At 43.6% G+C, this 15,530-nt stretch overlaps 1 protein-coding gene across 1 annotated transcript in view; it reads right to left on the reverse strand.

Moving 5' to 3' along the window:
- The window catches only part of maml3 (mastermind-like transcriptional coactivator 3), a 133,468-nt gene that overhangs the window by 62,043 nt on the left and 55,895 nt on the right, over positions 1-15,530 (reverse strand). The window contains exons 2-3 of the mRNA XM_082537172.1: positions 11,605-12,348; positions 8,375-9,313 (exon numbers count right to left, since the gene is read on the reverse strand). Of these exons, the coding sequence (XP_082393298.1) occupies positions 8,375-9,313; positions 11,605-12,348 (1,683 nt within the window). The remainder of the gene's footprint in view (positions 1-8,374; positions 9,314-11,604; positions 12,349-15,530) is intronic.

Raw genomic sequence — 15,530 nt, forward strand, 5'->3', positions numbered from 1 at the left:
AACAGCCCTCTCTAAGCACAGGAGAGGTGGAGTGGTTAAGGAGGCGAGCAAGGAGAGGCGAAGGGAGGGAGGAGGAGGAAGAGGAGAGGTGACAGCAGGAGAGAGGAAGCAAAGTCAGAAAATAGGAGGGGGGGAAATGGACAGTGGCAACACAGAGAGAGCTGTTTGTCTGGTGTTTGTCTTAACAAGAAGCATCTCAGAGGAGACAGAGAGAGCTAATACACACCAGAACAGTCTCCACCCACCCACCCCTCTGCTTCACCCAAACACCTCTTCACAACCTCCACCCCTCCACCCATCTTCTCTCTACAGGATCTGAGAGCAGCTCAACTCAAGCCCTGACACGTGTGCCTGAGAGACAGAGAGGGAGATGGAGGGGTGTGCATGTGTGTGGCGACTCAGACAACGTGTGTGTGTGTGTGTGTGTGTGTGGAGGTGGGGGGGTTACAGAGCGAGCAGGAGATGTGTGTATGTGAGAGAAGGAGCGAGGGGCGGAGGGAAGGTAATATCGGCTGCTCCTGGGAATAAATGGAGAGAAATTACTTGGTCCGGGGTTGTGCTGTCCTTTCCTCCATGTTTCAACATGAGGTTTGCAGCAGAGCCCAGCGGATATTTGATATTCGATATGGATTGACAATAAAAAACGTTAACACAGATATATCCCCTAATGCATTTCTTAGTTTTTGAGCATTGCTGATAATTATTTAAAAAACAGTTCCAATATATACTAATATACGATACATTCTGAATTTTGCTCATTTCCAGCTCGGTATTTGTTTATGGACTCTACTCGAGTGGCGTCGTGTGACCTGATGCTCAGTTTGTTTTCTGTCTAAAAGAAGCCGTTTCAGCTCCCTTTCTGACACTTCAAGGTAAATTACTTCTGATTGGCTGTCCACTTCAAACGGAGGGTTAGAACAGAAAATGGGCAGGGCTTCTATGTGTGCAAAATGTATCCACAGGTATCCACTCTCACTGAGCCCATATAGAGAAAAAAAATATTGCTGAAAATTACTGACTTAAACTGAGCTTTTGCAGGGAAAGGCAGTTAAAATGACTTGTTTTTACTGATCTTACTTACAAAAAATATTCGCTTTATTTTCAATTTTTTGGAGATCATATACAACTTCTGTGCTTGTTTCTTTGATATTTTTATTTGCCATTTTAACTGTCATTTAGAATTTTCTTCTTAAGTGTAGCTGGGACATGAATGTATTTGTGTGTGTGTGTGTGTGTGTGTGTGTGTGTGTGTGTGTGTGTGTGTGTGTGTGTGTGTGTGTGTGTGTGTGTGTGTGTGTGTGTGTGAGACATATATGTGCTTTTATTTTTAGCACTCCCTATGCACTATGCCTCACTATGTGAGCACACAGAGAAACTCCTCTCTGGAAACAAACCCTACTGTTGTAAAAGGAAAAAAATGTATAATTCTTCATTTTATGCTGTTATTATTATTTATTAAAACCTATAATAGTCAAAGAATTAAAAAAACACGTTTGCAAAATGATCGTGTGGATTTTTATTTGTTTTGTTCACGTTAAATTTCATGCACAGGAACAAATCTTTGGGCATCCTTGAGGCATCCCATCATGGTGCATTACCCACTTTGGCACCCACTGAAATACACAAGTGATTCTGCAAACATCCCCTGCTGGAGCCACAGTCTACTGCACATTAGTACTCTGATTTCTGAATTCAGAACATTTTTTTCCTGCTCAGATTTGAATTTCAAAGACACAGCTGTTCTTGTTTCTGTGACACATGTTTGAGGAAAAATGCTCTCAGAGTGACTGAACATAGAAGCTGACTGTCATAAAATCAGCTGATAATATTTACAGTGCATGGGCTTGAGTCTTGACTGAGCAGTGGAGGGTGTGTAGACACACTGAGTGGGAGGTTTTGGGGAGCTTCAGATATTTAATTATGGTAAATGTTTTTGCAGCACTTTATGCCTCTCCTGCTTCGGCGCATAGTGAAAATGTCATTTCACTTTTAGGTACCAAAAAACAGTTGAAAATAGGGTGGAATATAATCCACCGAGGCTTATTATTTCAAATAATTACTTTCAGGTTTTCTCATTTAATATTACCCATGCACATAAGTCAGCACACATACAGGCATGATTTCGGTCCTATTTTGTGTTTGTCTGGCTTCAGACAATTCTGGGATCATTTCTCCTGCTTAAATGTGCACGTATCACCCAGTGAAGTCAGTGATAAATCCGTCCATTTTAATTTATCTGCTCCTTACCTTTAACTGCTGATAATTTTCAGGAAGATTTAAAGTTTAAGCAATCCCATGCTAATGTTCAAAACCAAACTCTAGCTTCTTCCCCGGTCCAACGATATCCACGAGTGGCTGTGAATTAGCCGCGGATGTGAGTTAGATCAAGTGCTGAATGTTTGTAGATGAAAGCACTGTATGAATGAAGGGTCAATAAGACTAGAAAACTTTTATATAAATGTCATTTCCACTAATGCTGCAGGTTTTCTAACCCTAGATGAGACAGATGAGGGTGTGTCAAGAAAGTGCTGTCCTGCTGTGACTGATAATTGACTGGCATGGAAGGATCCTCACCTAACGCAGCTCACCTGAATCTTCCAGGCTATAAAAGCTATCCCAGGTGAGCTGCTCAGTCTCTCTAATTCACTCCACGTTGCATCAACGTACTGGTGATATTTGTCTCTTGGTTAGGTTACGGTGAATAAATTCTCTTTCATTTAAGTGAACTCCCTGCTTATCACTTATTATCAAAACCATGAGGGGACAAAACCATGAGCTGTAAATAAGGGTGGAGATGCATTTCGTGCATTGTCCTTGGAATCTACACTTAGGACCCAGTCCCTGAAATTCTGGGCTCTAGTTGGGTGTACTTAAAAAGTGTGTGTGTGTTTTAAGTTTGCAGCTTTGTGGATGTCCTCCGTAGGAGGATGAAGAAAGGGATGAAAAAAGAAGACAGAGAGGCTTTACCTCTGGAAATAGAGGGGTGGAGAAAGTAAGAAGCAGGAAAGGATTTATCAGAGTGTGCATGCCTGTGGGTGTTTTTCAAACCCTGTGTACGCTGCTGAGTGCGTGCATACATGTGTGTGCATCTGAGAGTGGGTTGTTGTCGTGACTCACGGGGCCATCAGCAGGCTCCTTCGTGCACCTCGGTTGCACTCGTTCACACATACACACAGTCAAACCTCCCGCTCAAATTCATCAGTAGAAGCTCTCCTCTGAGGCCAACGCCTGTCAATCCACTCTCATCCAATCATTACTCAGATAACCCCAGAGATCCGCCCACGAGCTGCTGGCTTCACACAGCTGCACACACTTCTGTGCAACAAGCCACATCCGCCTCTCTCTCTCTCTCTCACACACACACACACACTGAGACAGCCGCGTCATCCACCACATGCAGACATCCACACAAGCATCAAGCACACGCCTTTGCTTCCCCCCACTTGCTGCTTCCACTGAGAGATCCACCACCGTGGCGACGGTAACCGCGACAACGGGCATAAATTAGTGTCATGGCGATATGCAAAGCGAGGGAGCAACAATTAAAGCTTGACTAACGAGCTTTTGAGGAGCGAGGCTGAAGTTTCCCCGAGCAGCTGCTAACTGGATTAGCCTACACACAGAAACAGAGAGAGGGAGAGAGGGAGGACGGAGCAGGGAGACGGTGATGCTTAAGCACCACCTGTGAGCCAACACAGGCACACAAACACACACCAAGCTAAAGGCTAGCATCCACACCAACGCAGACAAAGAGAATAACGGCTAGGAACGAAAAAAGAGAGACTCCCATCACAAATACAAACGCACGTTTTTACCGATTTTTCAAGTGAATACAAACCCTGCAGCAAACAGACATTAAGAAGGAGTATTTCTACCAATTAAACATAATTAAAGTATTTGAACACTCGAGGACACTTATACTTGTAAAGTAACAGAACTTCATTAACTGGGCCTAATTTAAGTCAACAACCACCGGCACCTCTAATTCAGCAACTGAGAGAGGATCTGAAAATGAAGCTCAAGCAATATTTGCAAAGCAGGGGAACACTATAACGAACAACGTGCATCCAGTCAGAGCATTTAAACAAAAAGCTTAAAATAATTTGGTGGCTTAGCCTTAAAATAAGGTCTTTGGTAACAACTCGATCAAGAACGCTAACAAACAAGGTTGTGTCAAAAACTGAACGTCTGCTGGTCTGTGTCCCATGGTGCTCTTATAAAGCAGATGATTGGCTCGTCAGGGGAATGATCAGACAACCGCAATGTTTGACATAAAGAAAATTCTCCAATCGTTTAGCGCTATGTAAAAGGAAAGTGTGAGGAAATTTCCATTCCTCACACTGTGCTGTTGATTCATGGTGAGTTTCACTAAAGGTCCCATCATGGTAAAAGGCAAAGAAAAGTTGCTACCCAGGCCTTGCATGCTGTTGTACCTGGGTACTCTCACATGGGGGAAGCATTAAAAAAACGTTCTCTCATTGAGGCTAAGAACTTCTTAGTAAAGAACTAAAAGTAAGAAAACTGAAAACGGTCCATGGATGAGAAGCAGAGTCACTGTCTGAGCTTTTTTGATCTTTGGTGTATTTTGGTGCTTCTTCCTCTTTGCGGTGAACTCCGCTGTGGCTACCTTTCCTGTGCAAGTGAACTTTCAACCAATCAGCATTCAACTTACGCTTATTGTCATGGCCACCAGGCCGCAAAATGTGTTGTTGCTTTTTTGGAGAACTCACGGGATTCTCTGAACGGGTTAAAATCGCTCTCCCTACGTGGCCATAGAGCTACACAAACACAAACACGAGACCGTGGCCTTACTCCACAAGCCTTGCAGTTTTTTGAGCTTCTCTTAACCGATCATCCATCCGTGCTTTCACCAGCCGATTTCTCCAGCACCGAGAAGTCGACCGCAAGAAGCTTCATACTTCATCCAAGCTGATATACACACTGCCCAATTTACCCCAAGCGTTTTGGATCATAAGTTTGCCGATTGATGAAGTCATAAGATCCTATTTAGCATTTCTTTCAATGGTCTTTTATTATAGATTTCTCCTCAAATTCTAAGCCAAACCTCCTCTTTACTTCACATCATAATTTGAAAAAAGTTACAGATTACAGTTAAAAACTGAGCTACGACTCAGCTATCATCAGCTAAGACTGATGGACACTTCAGTGTTGGTTACTTGTTTTGGTTTTTCCATCTTTCTGGATCTAAACTCAGAAGTCTTCTGCGTATTCGGTGCCCTGCTCTGTAGCCTTGCTGTAAGTGTCAGTGGGATTTTAAAAGAGCTTTTCTTCTGGAGCAGAACCCAGATGTTTTGGTTTCACTTCAGCTCTCCTTAACCTCTTCCTTATCAAGCTTTGACAGTCATCAGCAGATTTAACACACTGTGGTTTATCTGAATACGTCAGACACAATCATCTTTAAAGAACTCCAAGAACAGGATGATATTTTGCATTTAACACAGAGGAAATACTAATACTGGTGCAAAGAAACAAGTAGCTAATCATCACGTGATCTCTGCATTAGCTGTGCGGGACAAATAAAGGATAAGCAGCGATGAAGCTGCTACTAATAATGCAACTGGTTACTCAGCAATATGCTGGCTTTGCAGTGGGAAAACTACCGAATACACCTGAAAGCAATAATTATAATAAACACCGCTTATTATCTGTCTTTCCCATAAAGAGCATGTGCATTTAATACCCCGTTCAGATTCATAGTAGGGGAGATAAGCTGCGATCTTTTTTCCAGGACTATTAATTTGTTGTTTTTGGCATATGCTGTAATTATTTTCAAGAGTTCTCACCATGACATGCTGAAGGAATTTTGCAGCTTTTTATCCACTGGGCCTACAGTTTGGGCACAGATGGTTGGAAAGTCCAAAACTAAGAAACTGAGATTACTAGACATTTTTTTTTAACTGGCACAACAATATTGCCAATTGGCATTAAATCTAATACGACCCACCTCAGTAACACTGATTACAGTTAAGCTATTCTTGAGATTTTGTTTTGCACTTTGATAGGTTTGGAGAAATCATGAGAGACCAATTATATGTTGCTTTCACAGGCTGAGCAGCGTTATAAATGACCTAAGAAGTGATCTCGGTGTCTGAAATCTGTGAAATTTCCCTTCAAGTGCTACACCTAGTAAAAAAAAAAAGAATAAATGACATATTTGTCCCACGTTTTAACGTTTTATAGTTGATTGTGCTGATTTTATTTGAGACGTGTCACTAAAAATAAAACTCGCTAATTACAGTCAATGCAGTCGGGCTGCACGCGTGTAGATAAGTGAATATTTTGCATTTCAGACACTCCACTCGGCATTGCTCACTTATTTCTCTCTTTCCAGGCCCTTGACTTTCTTTGTAATATGCTCCATCCTCCCTCCATAATAAATCTTTCGCTTTCTGCATTTGCCTTTCTCCTCTCTCTCTCCCTCTCTCTTCCTGGTCTCCAACTCTCCTCTGCTCACTCAAATAAATCTCTCCACCCTCCCCTTACACCCGTCCCCCCTCAAAAAAATCTATGCAACACACTCAAACATACATGTGCATTGACCCACTCACGCACACAAACACACAGCGCTCCAGGCAGCAGCCACAAAGGCCTCATATTAATAAATCTGCTCCTTTATTGGTGCTGAGTGTCTCTGGCAGAGAACGAGGGAGGAGAGGGGGAGGAAGGAGGAGGAGCAGGACAGGAGACGCAGAGATCACCAGAGGGGAGGAGGAGGTGACTGACTGACTGTAGCTGTATCATCAGGACATGGCGAGCAGAAGGAGACAGACAGAGACGTAAAGTGCGCCATCAACAAGCACTCGCACACGCAATTTCTATTGATAACCGCACATCAGCCCTGAGATAATGAGGAGCGCCAGAGCCACACAAGTGTGAGGTTTCACTCGAGTATGTGAATATTTGTTAAGATAGAGTCCACCCACACTCAAACGTCCTCCGTCCGGTGGATTATTAAGGACACCTGACACCTGGCTGAACCGCTGGAGCATTCAGAGTGGGCTGTGCTGATCGCCGGGCTCAGGAAACAAACTGCCCGAGGTGGGCTTTCGGTAATGACAGCAGCTAGCTTGGCTTAGTGGTCCAATCTCAGCCATCAGTCAGCTGTGACAGATTGGGGATATGAGCTAAGGAGCCGTTTAGCTGTGGTGCTTGCTGTGGTGTGTGCGCGCTTGTGTGTCTGAGGGGAGGAGGTGGGGGGAGGCTATCAGTGCTGCTAGTGTTGCAGAGGCATCAATACACTCTCGACAGGCCATTTTCCTATGCCTATTCCCAGCCCTGGCTTGTTGCTGGGGCAACTACCGCCATTTTACCTTCCCTGGCTGCACCTCTGGAAGGCTTTTTTTAAAACAGCAATCCATGTTCTGCAGTACGTCCCAAGCAACTGGTCAAACACTCTTAGCTCCTCTATTTTGGGGGGCATTTTTTGGGCATTCTGCTTAAAAATGGGGTCCAAATGAATTTTATAGGAAACCTCCAGTGCACGGGGAGTTTATTTAGCTCTTATTCAAAGGATGAGCAGAAGGTCATAGGTTGAATTTTCCCAGACACACAGACTGTATGAAAAAGATGGCTGTAGCTTCCAGGTATGGTAGCCAATGCAGAAGCACGTTTCTAATGACCAGCAGGGGGCGATTTGTCTGCTTGCAAAAAAAAGTGTGCTGTATTAAAGAATAAAATTCCACAACTCACTTGAGAAAACGCTTAACTGATAACTGATATGTCCGTCGCTATCAAATGAGCTGGAGTGTCACAGTCAGATCTGCCCGCATTCATGAAATGCCTCAGCTCAGTACTCAAAAACATGACTTTCCAAAGCGATGGGTGACGATGTACATCTTTCTTATGCAGTCTATTGTAACCTCCCTCTCTCCCTAACATGCTCTCATAATCAAAGCCACAAACACTTTAACAGACCAGTCCAATAGCTCTTCAACTAGCTTACCTAGCCTGGACTCCGGGGTCTTGCATTGGGTCAGAAACTTCTCATTGACTTATATACAGTACTTAATATCAACCAGTCAATGCCAGGTCTCCTTGGTGGTACATTTGCTAGTCATATATGGTAAGACTCTCAACTGCAGTTCAACACAAGAATAATGAGGGAGGCGGTGTATAAAGTTCATTATTTACAGAACTGAATTATTATAAAGGCAGAAAACAGAACCAGAAACACTGGACTCAGATATTCACTGACAGTCCAAATATTCATCCACTCTCCAAACCACACAACCTGCAGATGATGGAAACACTCTGGACTTAAGTTTAAGCAACAGTACTGACTGCACATGAACTGCTTTGGAAATAATTCAACCTCCATGTTCTTAAGACCAACAACGCCAAGCTGTCCCCTTACCTGTCCATGAGGCTGCATGGTGTTGTAGGGCATGTTCTGGTTCAACACTTTCTGTTTCATCAGTAACATCCTCTTCTGCTCTTCACTCAGGTGAGCTGTCTGTCCTGGGATTGGCCCTTGCGTCTGACCCGGCCCCGGACCCTGGCCACCACCTCCCGCACCGCCCATATAAGGTGGCATCATGGGGTTCTTGACCTGACTGTTCCCTGGCATGGGCGGGGTCATTCTCTGACCTATGTGATCCACCCCGCTGCCACTGAAGTGACTCAGCGGTTTGGTGTTGCTGTAGGACAACATGCCTGCTGTTTGCTGCTGCTGTTGCTGCTGTTTGGACAGGGCGTTCTGGTTTATGCTGTTTGGCTGCTGCTGGCCCATCATGCCCATGTGGTTGTGAGGGAGGTAGTTGTTCATGGGGGCTTTGGGACCGTTGTTGGGGGCCATGCCACCCACTAGAGGGCCCTGTGGTGTATTAAAGGCTTGCGGTGGATACATCATGGGGCTGTTGGGTTTGTCGTGGTTAAAGTGAGCGGAGTTATAGGGACTGGTTGGAGCGGCTGCAGGTGACCAGTTAGCTGCTTGCTGCTGCTGCTGCTTCTGCATCATTTTATTACGCTGCTGAGCAAATGCTTTCAGCTGCTCTGCATGGGAAAGCTCAGGCGTTACTGGTCCTACAGACTGACTTCCAGGCGGTATCCCCGCTGCTCCAGGTCCAGTGCCCGCCTGACTGACTCCTGGCCCCGGGTTCATCATGTATCCATTCCCAGGCCTAGAGACTGCTTGTGTCTGAGCTTGGGTTGGAGTCTGAGGGGAGCGAGCCACGCAGTTGTGCAATGGCGAACCTGATGCCATAGCAACGGCTGGAGACTGCTGCAAAGGTTGCTGAGGAGGCGTCCCATTGGCAGTGGTGGCAAACTGAGGGCCTGATGAAGATGGTCGCACCTGATGAGAAACCAAAAGGACATTAGCTCAGGCTCGCACCTTGCAAGTTTTCTACATAACATATTTTTTAATCAGAATACGAAAAGCAAACTGAAAATGATCATTCGAGACTTTATGGGCCATTGCCACCATAAATTTTATACGGATGGGGTTTGGTACCATTTTGAGTACCAAACATTTTAAATACCAAACAATTTGTGTATAGCCATAATAACTAAGCTAAACTTGTCATGGTCCTGGGCCATGTGGGCCCAGTATTCTTAGTTTTCATGTATTTTTGTATTTTGTTCTTTATTTAGGCCATGCTTCCTGGGTTGATCTGTTACGTTGTTCCTTATGTGTTTTCCCTTCGTGACTCTTACCCCCTGTGTGCCCCTCTGTGTATTTATGAGCCCTCGTCTCTCTTTGTGTTTTATTCTATGTTTTCCCCAGCCCGTTATGTCTGCGTTCTCCCCGTGCTCTCTCTCCTCCTGTTTGAACCTCTGTGTACTTCCTGTTTTACTTTGCCCATCTCCCATCAGTGTTACGTTCACTCCTGCCGTGTCTTGTTATGATTATCAGTGTCACCTGTGTTCCCCGTGTGCATCCACTTCCCCTGATCATCCCTCATGTGTATTTAGTCTCTGTGTTTCATATAGTCTGTGTCGCGTCGTCTGTGTTCCCACCCTCCATGTTTCCATGCCCGGTCTGTTGTATTCATAGCCTTACCTTAGTTCATTCCCAGTTTAGGTTTCTGTTTAGTTATTGCTTTTGAGCTGCCCTTATTCTTGTTTGTTTCTCTTGCGTTACCAGCCACAATAAAAGGCTCGCTTTTGTTTAAAGTTTACTCCCGTGTCACTCGTGTCCGCACCTGAGTCCTCCACGCACTCTCCACACGGTCTGTCACAGCGGACCGTGACAAAACTAACAAGCAGTTTACTGCTGAATGCTATTTGGCTTGAAAAGGAAGTCGCCTTTACCTTCCGATGAAGTTAACTTATGATAGTGCATTTGTTCCATTTGTAAGGTTTACTTTGTAACTGTAAGTTTGCCCCAATTACAGCAAGACCAGGAAGCCACAGCTGTGGTTGCTGCATTGCTCATTGCTTGCATGAAATGGCATCAACAGGCCAACAAAGCTTGATTTTCTGGAGTCTTTGAGGTGCTAGGTGTCGCTAGAAAACTGAAAAAATGAAATAGAAGCAGCTGTTTCTCTCTCTGTGCTATTTGGAAACCTCTGTGCTTCTGAATTTAAGCTTCACAGAGACGCTTGTAACAATGAAGACTGCCAACCACCGGATAAACTGCTTGCTGTATTTCATAATAACGCCACAGAGAGTTAATCTATCTTGTGCGACCACCACAGAGCCTACAGAGCATCTAGGCCCAATAACTTTAGCTGGCAAGGCAGTTGTCATTTTACTTAGAAGCTTCTTTCAGCTGCAGCCTTATTCACAACAGGTCGTCACAGAGGATGAATTTTCATATTTTCATATGGCACAGATTTTTATGCCAGATGCCCGTACTGACACAACACTCCCAGGGACCTATGTTTCCTCCCAAGTTTCAAACTAGAGGTCTTCCACATGTTAGGCAAATGTGTTACCAACTTCACTTTAATGCAGTTAGAACAGCTGAGAAATGTCCAGAAAGTTTGACATTTTCTGTGTTGGCCTGCATTCCGGGCTGATTATATTCCGTTGGGCAGTATATATCATTTCTGTACTGAACTGTGCATCAATCTAACCTCAAAGAAGCATAACAGGAATGACTCTCAGGAATCAGGTCTCAAGCTGATGACACAATTTACATCACTTGGATGGATGTGGAGAATACAATCGAGGATTAATGAACTGCAGAAATGCAGCAAATTCCTAAGTAGAAGTTTTGCTTACTTTAGAGATTTTTTTCCTTTATTCATTTTTGTGTTTTGCTAAAAGCTGCTTGTGTAAGACCAAAATGCTTCACAGGTAGCTTATGAAACACATCAATACTCTCATACACTTAGAAACCACTTCAGGTTTGTTTCTTGTTGATCACATAATTAACAGCTTCATTCAGGTATTAGTCGTTTAAAACCAGTTTGGACTTAAATCAATCGGATCAAAAAGTTGAATCAGTGAAGAAATCTTAAAAGAGCAGCGACTGCGCTCTAAGAGCTATAATTTTATCTTCAGAAATAACAGTGAGAGACATATATCATATAAATAAATACAGAAGTCTGATTCACCTGAGGTGGTCATGACTTAGATTATGAGTTTGGGTTAAATACCCCTTCCAGTGGACATCGTGTTAACTTTCTTGATACTGACCTGTGGTGAACCCATGGGAACCTGTGGGCCTCCCTGTGGAGGCTGAGGTGGAGGAGGAGGCAGTGCTGCTGGCGCGGCCCCCCCTCCCGCTGTTGTCGTATTCCCGGCTGCTTCCTGTGGGCCCGGCGTCTGATTGTTTGCCGGCCTGCCAAACTCAGCCTCTTTCTTTTCGTCAAAGTCCTCGTTGAAGAGGTCGTGCATATCGTCCTCTGGCACAGTATTGGCCAGCTCATCGATCAGCTCCTGCCACTCCTGGTCGTTGAGGTTAATGTCAGAGAACAGCTTGTTCTGATTGGACAGAGACTGGGGATCAGACGACTCCATTCCACCCCCGTCATCCAGGGGCTCCTGTTTCAAGTCTTTGAGGAGGCCGAAGCTGTCCTCCAAGTCCAGTGAGCCATTTAGCTTCATGTCTGGAAGGTGGCTGCCACCGTTCTTCCCCAGCTCATCTGATGTCCGGCCTACATGGTTCCCATTGCTGTTTGTAGTGTTGTTACCGGCAGAAGTGTTAGGCCCGCAGTGTAAGGGCTTAATGTCCATTTGGTGATGCAGTGGAGAGATGGGCGGCACATTGTTGTTATTATTGTTATTAGGGAGTCCTGTTAGTGAGTCCATGCCGCTGGAGCCTTCCTTCCGTACCCGTTTGGTGGTCGGCGAGTAGTTGCCTCCATCACAGATCCCATTCTGGTCTCCGTTGAGGGGCGATCGTGCGCTGTCCAGTTTTCTCTTTACAGTCTCCTGGAGCTGAAACAGAAATAAAAGATGGTAAAGAGGCCGAATTACACTTTTGTTATTTACAGTTATCTAGATATACTCACAAACTGTATGTGCAAATAATCCCTGTGAGCCAAAAGTTTTTCTACTCTTGGAACTGTTTGCTATCAGAAAGAGGTGTCCACAACAGAGCCATCTCAAGCACAGACGCTCCAACCTAGTGCTTGTCAAGCCTCCTGCTTCTGAGAGCTAGCCAATTAGAAGAAAGTTGGCTTTAAATGGGAAGAGATACAGTGGCTTATTTCAGTCACTGGATCGACTGAGGGACTGTGCTATGTTGAACTGTGAATCCTGCAAAGGATGCTAATGTGACCCTGGAAATAAGCACAACACGACCACTTTAAGAAGTTATCTTGTGTGTCTTATCTTCTGTTTGGAAGGATGGTCTCATTTGGATCAATTCACATTCAGAAAGCAACCCCATAATCACCTTATGATTGTGATTATCGCTACAGCATGCTAGCAATACAGCAGAGCTAAGGTAGCTTATTTCAGAGAATGGATGGCTGTACCGCGGCCTAGTTTAAGAAACTATGATTTATGCAAAGCCACTCAAAGCAGAACACAAGAAGAAAAAAACCCCAATGAGTGTCCTTTAAAGCTGGAGGCCACCAGAGATGGAACGTGTTAGTAACAGGAACTTTTCTGTGGTCTTCAGGGGGCTAATCATGAACACAACATGAGATACAAATCAATATAACAACAGGCTTCTTCCTCTCCACACACAGAGAACTGTCATGAGAAGGAGGGAAGGAAGTAAGTGTACTGAAGATCAAAATATCACCAAGACAAATCAATTACATGTTAAGCTCGGATTCATTCTCTGAAATTAGGCGTGCAGGCCAGGGATTTTTCTCAGTCCACGTTCCCTATTTCTTCACGGATGCAATAAAAAAAAAAAGAAAGAAAGAAAAAACACAGAAAAAGATGTAAATCCTGTAGGAGGGTTTCAGGGCATGTTTCCCAACACTCGCCTCGGGAGAAATTCTTTTAAATATCAACTTTACACTGTGGATATATTTTAATCTTTATCGTGACGATTAATGGTAGAAACCCACCCGAGAATTAGAGTAATCTTTCTGCACAAAAAATCATGTAAGTGAGACAACAGTTCAGAGCACTTAAAATGACAAAAAAAGGAAAAAAAACAGGAGAGTGCAAAGTGGTGTCCAAAATTACATTAAAGTGCTCGTTCTGAAATGGAACAAGATAATGAACATTCGAACATTCAGTTTACATGAAAAAATTAAAGTTAAGTAAATTATCACAGCGTTGCCGCATTTACTCACACAATTTGTCATGATGACAGTGCTATATACACAGTGGTGGTGATGAGTCTGTAAGCGAAAATTAATGTGGTGTTTGCTCTCTGCAACTGCTCTTTGGTCAAGTGGAAGACAGGGCGAAGATATTATGCTTAGAAATTGATTTCACAACAAGTGTTTTTCCAAATATGTTCAGACGCTACTAAAAGTGAGCAATTTGGAAAAGAGTTAAAGCCTGTATTTAAAAAAAACACCATATCAAATGGCAAAACTGTCAAATTACTTGCTGTAAAAAAATATAAATGCCAATTTTGCGTTGCAACAATGAGTTGGGGAAGCCACAGCAAACTTTTCCAGAAGCAAAGGTGGAGATGGGTTCAACGCTCTGCGAAAGACTGTGGGCAAATAGTTCATGATTTAAGAAGAACGCAAAACAGGAAAGAATACATAATATCAATAAATGATTCAGAGAAATCTCTGCATGTGAGGGACTAGGCTGGAAAACAATACTGAGCTGCCCCGGGCCAAACTGCGATAAAAAGAGACAGGATTTTGTAGTGGAAGTAACTGCAAGGGCTCATGAACACTTCTTAAAACCAGTGTCAGTGAGCATCATTTCCCACTGCATCCACAAAAGTTAAAATCGTATAAAGAAAATGATCATATGAACATGATTCAGAAAAGCTTCACTGGGCCAAAGATGGTGAACTGAGGTGAAGCACAAAAGTGAACAATAAAATCTGCATTTCTTTTAAGAAATCATGGCTGGTGTCTGTGAGGAAAGAACTGACCAGCTTTTATCAGCACACAAAAACCAAAATTCTCTTAGAATAATAGAGAAAACCCTGATAGTCAAGGATGTGATGACATAGTGGAACAAACTGAAAAAGACATTTCCTGTATATGTTTTTTTCAGTTTTGTAAGAACACAATATCAGTTAATTCTCTTTTTTATAAAAGTCGCATTTTTATTTTGTTTTTGCACAGCTGGTTTTAGTTCGATAAACCTGCTGATCTGCAGAATCTGATCTATCTCAGACACATCAGAGCCCTCTGCCAGTAAAAACATTCATGACAGCTAACCTGAATAAAGTTTTAATCCCAAACAAAGTAACTAAGACAGGAGGAAAGACAAGAGAAGGCTAGCAGCCCTCCTGATGAACAATACCAGCATTTGTTTTTCCGAGGAGGTAAAGAAACGTCAAAGGAACATCTGGAGTATTTGGCCCATTATTAACATCGGCCCCACATCTTACTGTAGGAAGCCTCCGCCGCTCCGTGTCTCACAGCATAAGATAACGACGGGGTGCTAACAAACGCTGGCTGGCAGTTAAGGTAATCACTGTCATAGACCTGTGTGGGAGAGGACAGGATGTACGGAGGCATGTGACATAACCCGAGTAATGGCAGGAGACACCCGAGACAAAGAAAGAGGCAGAAAATCTAAAAAAAATCCCACCAGTTTGGCCTTTTTTTTTTTTTTATAAAAGCAAAAATGAGCTTTTCAAGTGGATACAGTTAAAAATCGACAGTCTTACGGAGCAGTGGTGACGGGGAAGACTCTGCTGTATAATTGTCAGCAGGGGGGAGTTTTACAGTTAGCTAACAACTGAGTGTGACTGATGATAGAGGGCTTTCAGCTCAGTGCAGCAGTGATACTTTTATCATTGCTTTCCCGAAGATAAAAAAAACTCTGAACGTGGATCTATTTTAGTAGGAATGTATTTTCTACAGCACCCGAGATTGAGTTGTTAAGAAACAACAAAGATGATGGCCACATGTTTAAATCAAAGCTGAATGCATTCACTGCCCATGCGAGATTAAACAAAGAAGCGGGCACAACGCAGACGCAAGTAAACGCTAAGAAATGTGCAAGAATCAAATTGC

Source organism: Aulonocara stuartgranti, assembly GCF_965226115.1.
Source record: "Aulonocara stuartgranti genome assembly, chromosome: 6".
NCBI classification, from domain to species: domain Eukaryota; kingdom Metazoa; phylum Chordata; class Actinopteri; order Cichliformes; family Cichlidae; genus Aulonocara; species Aulonocara stuartgranti.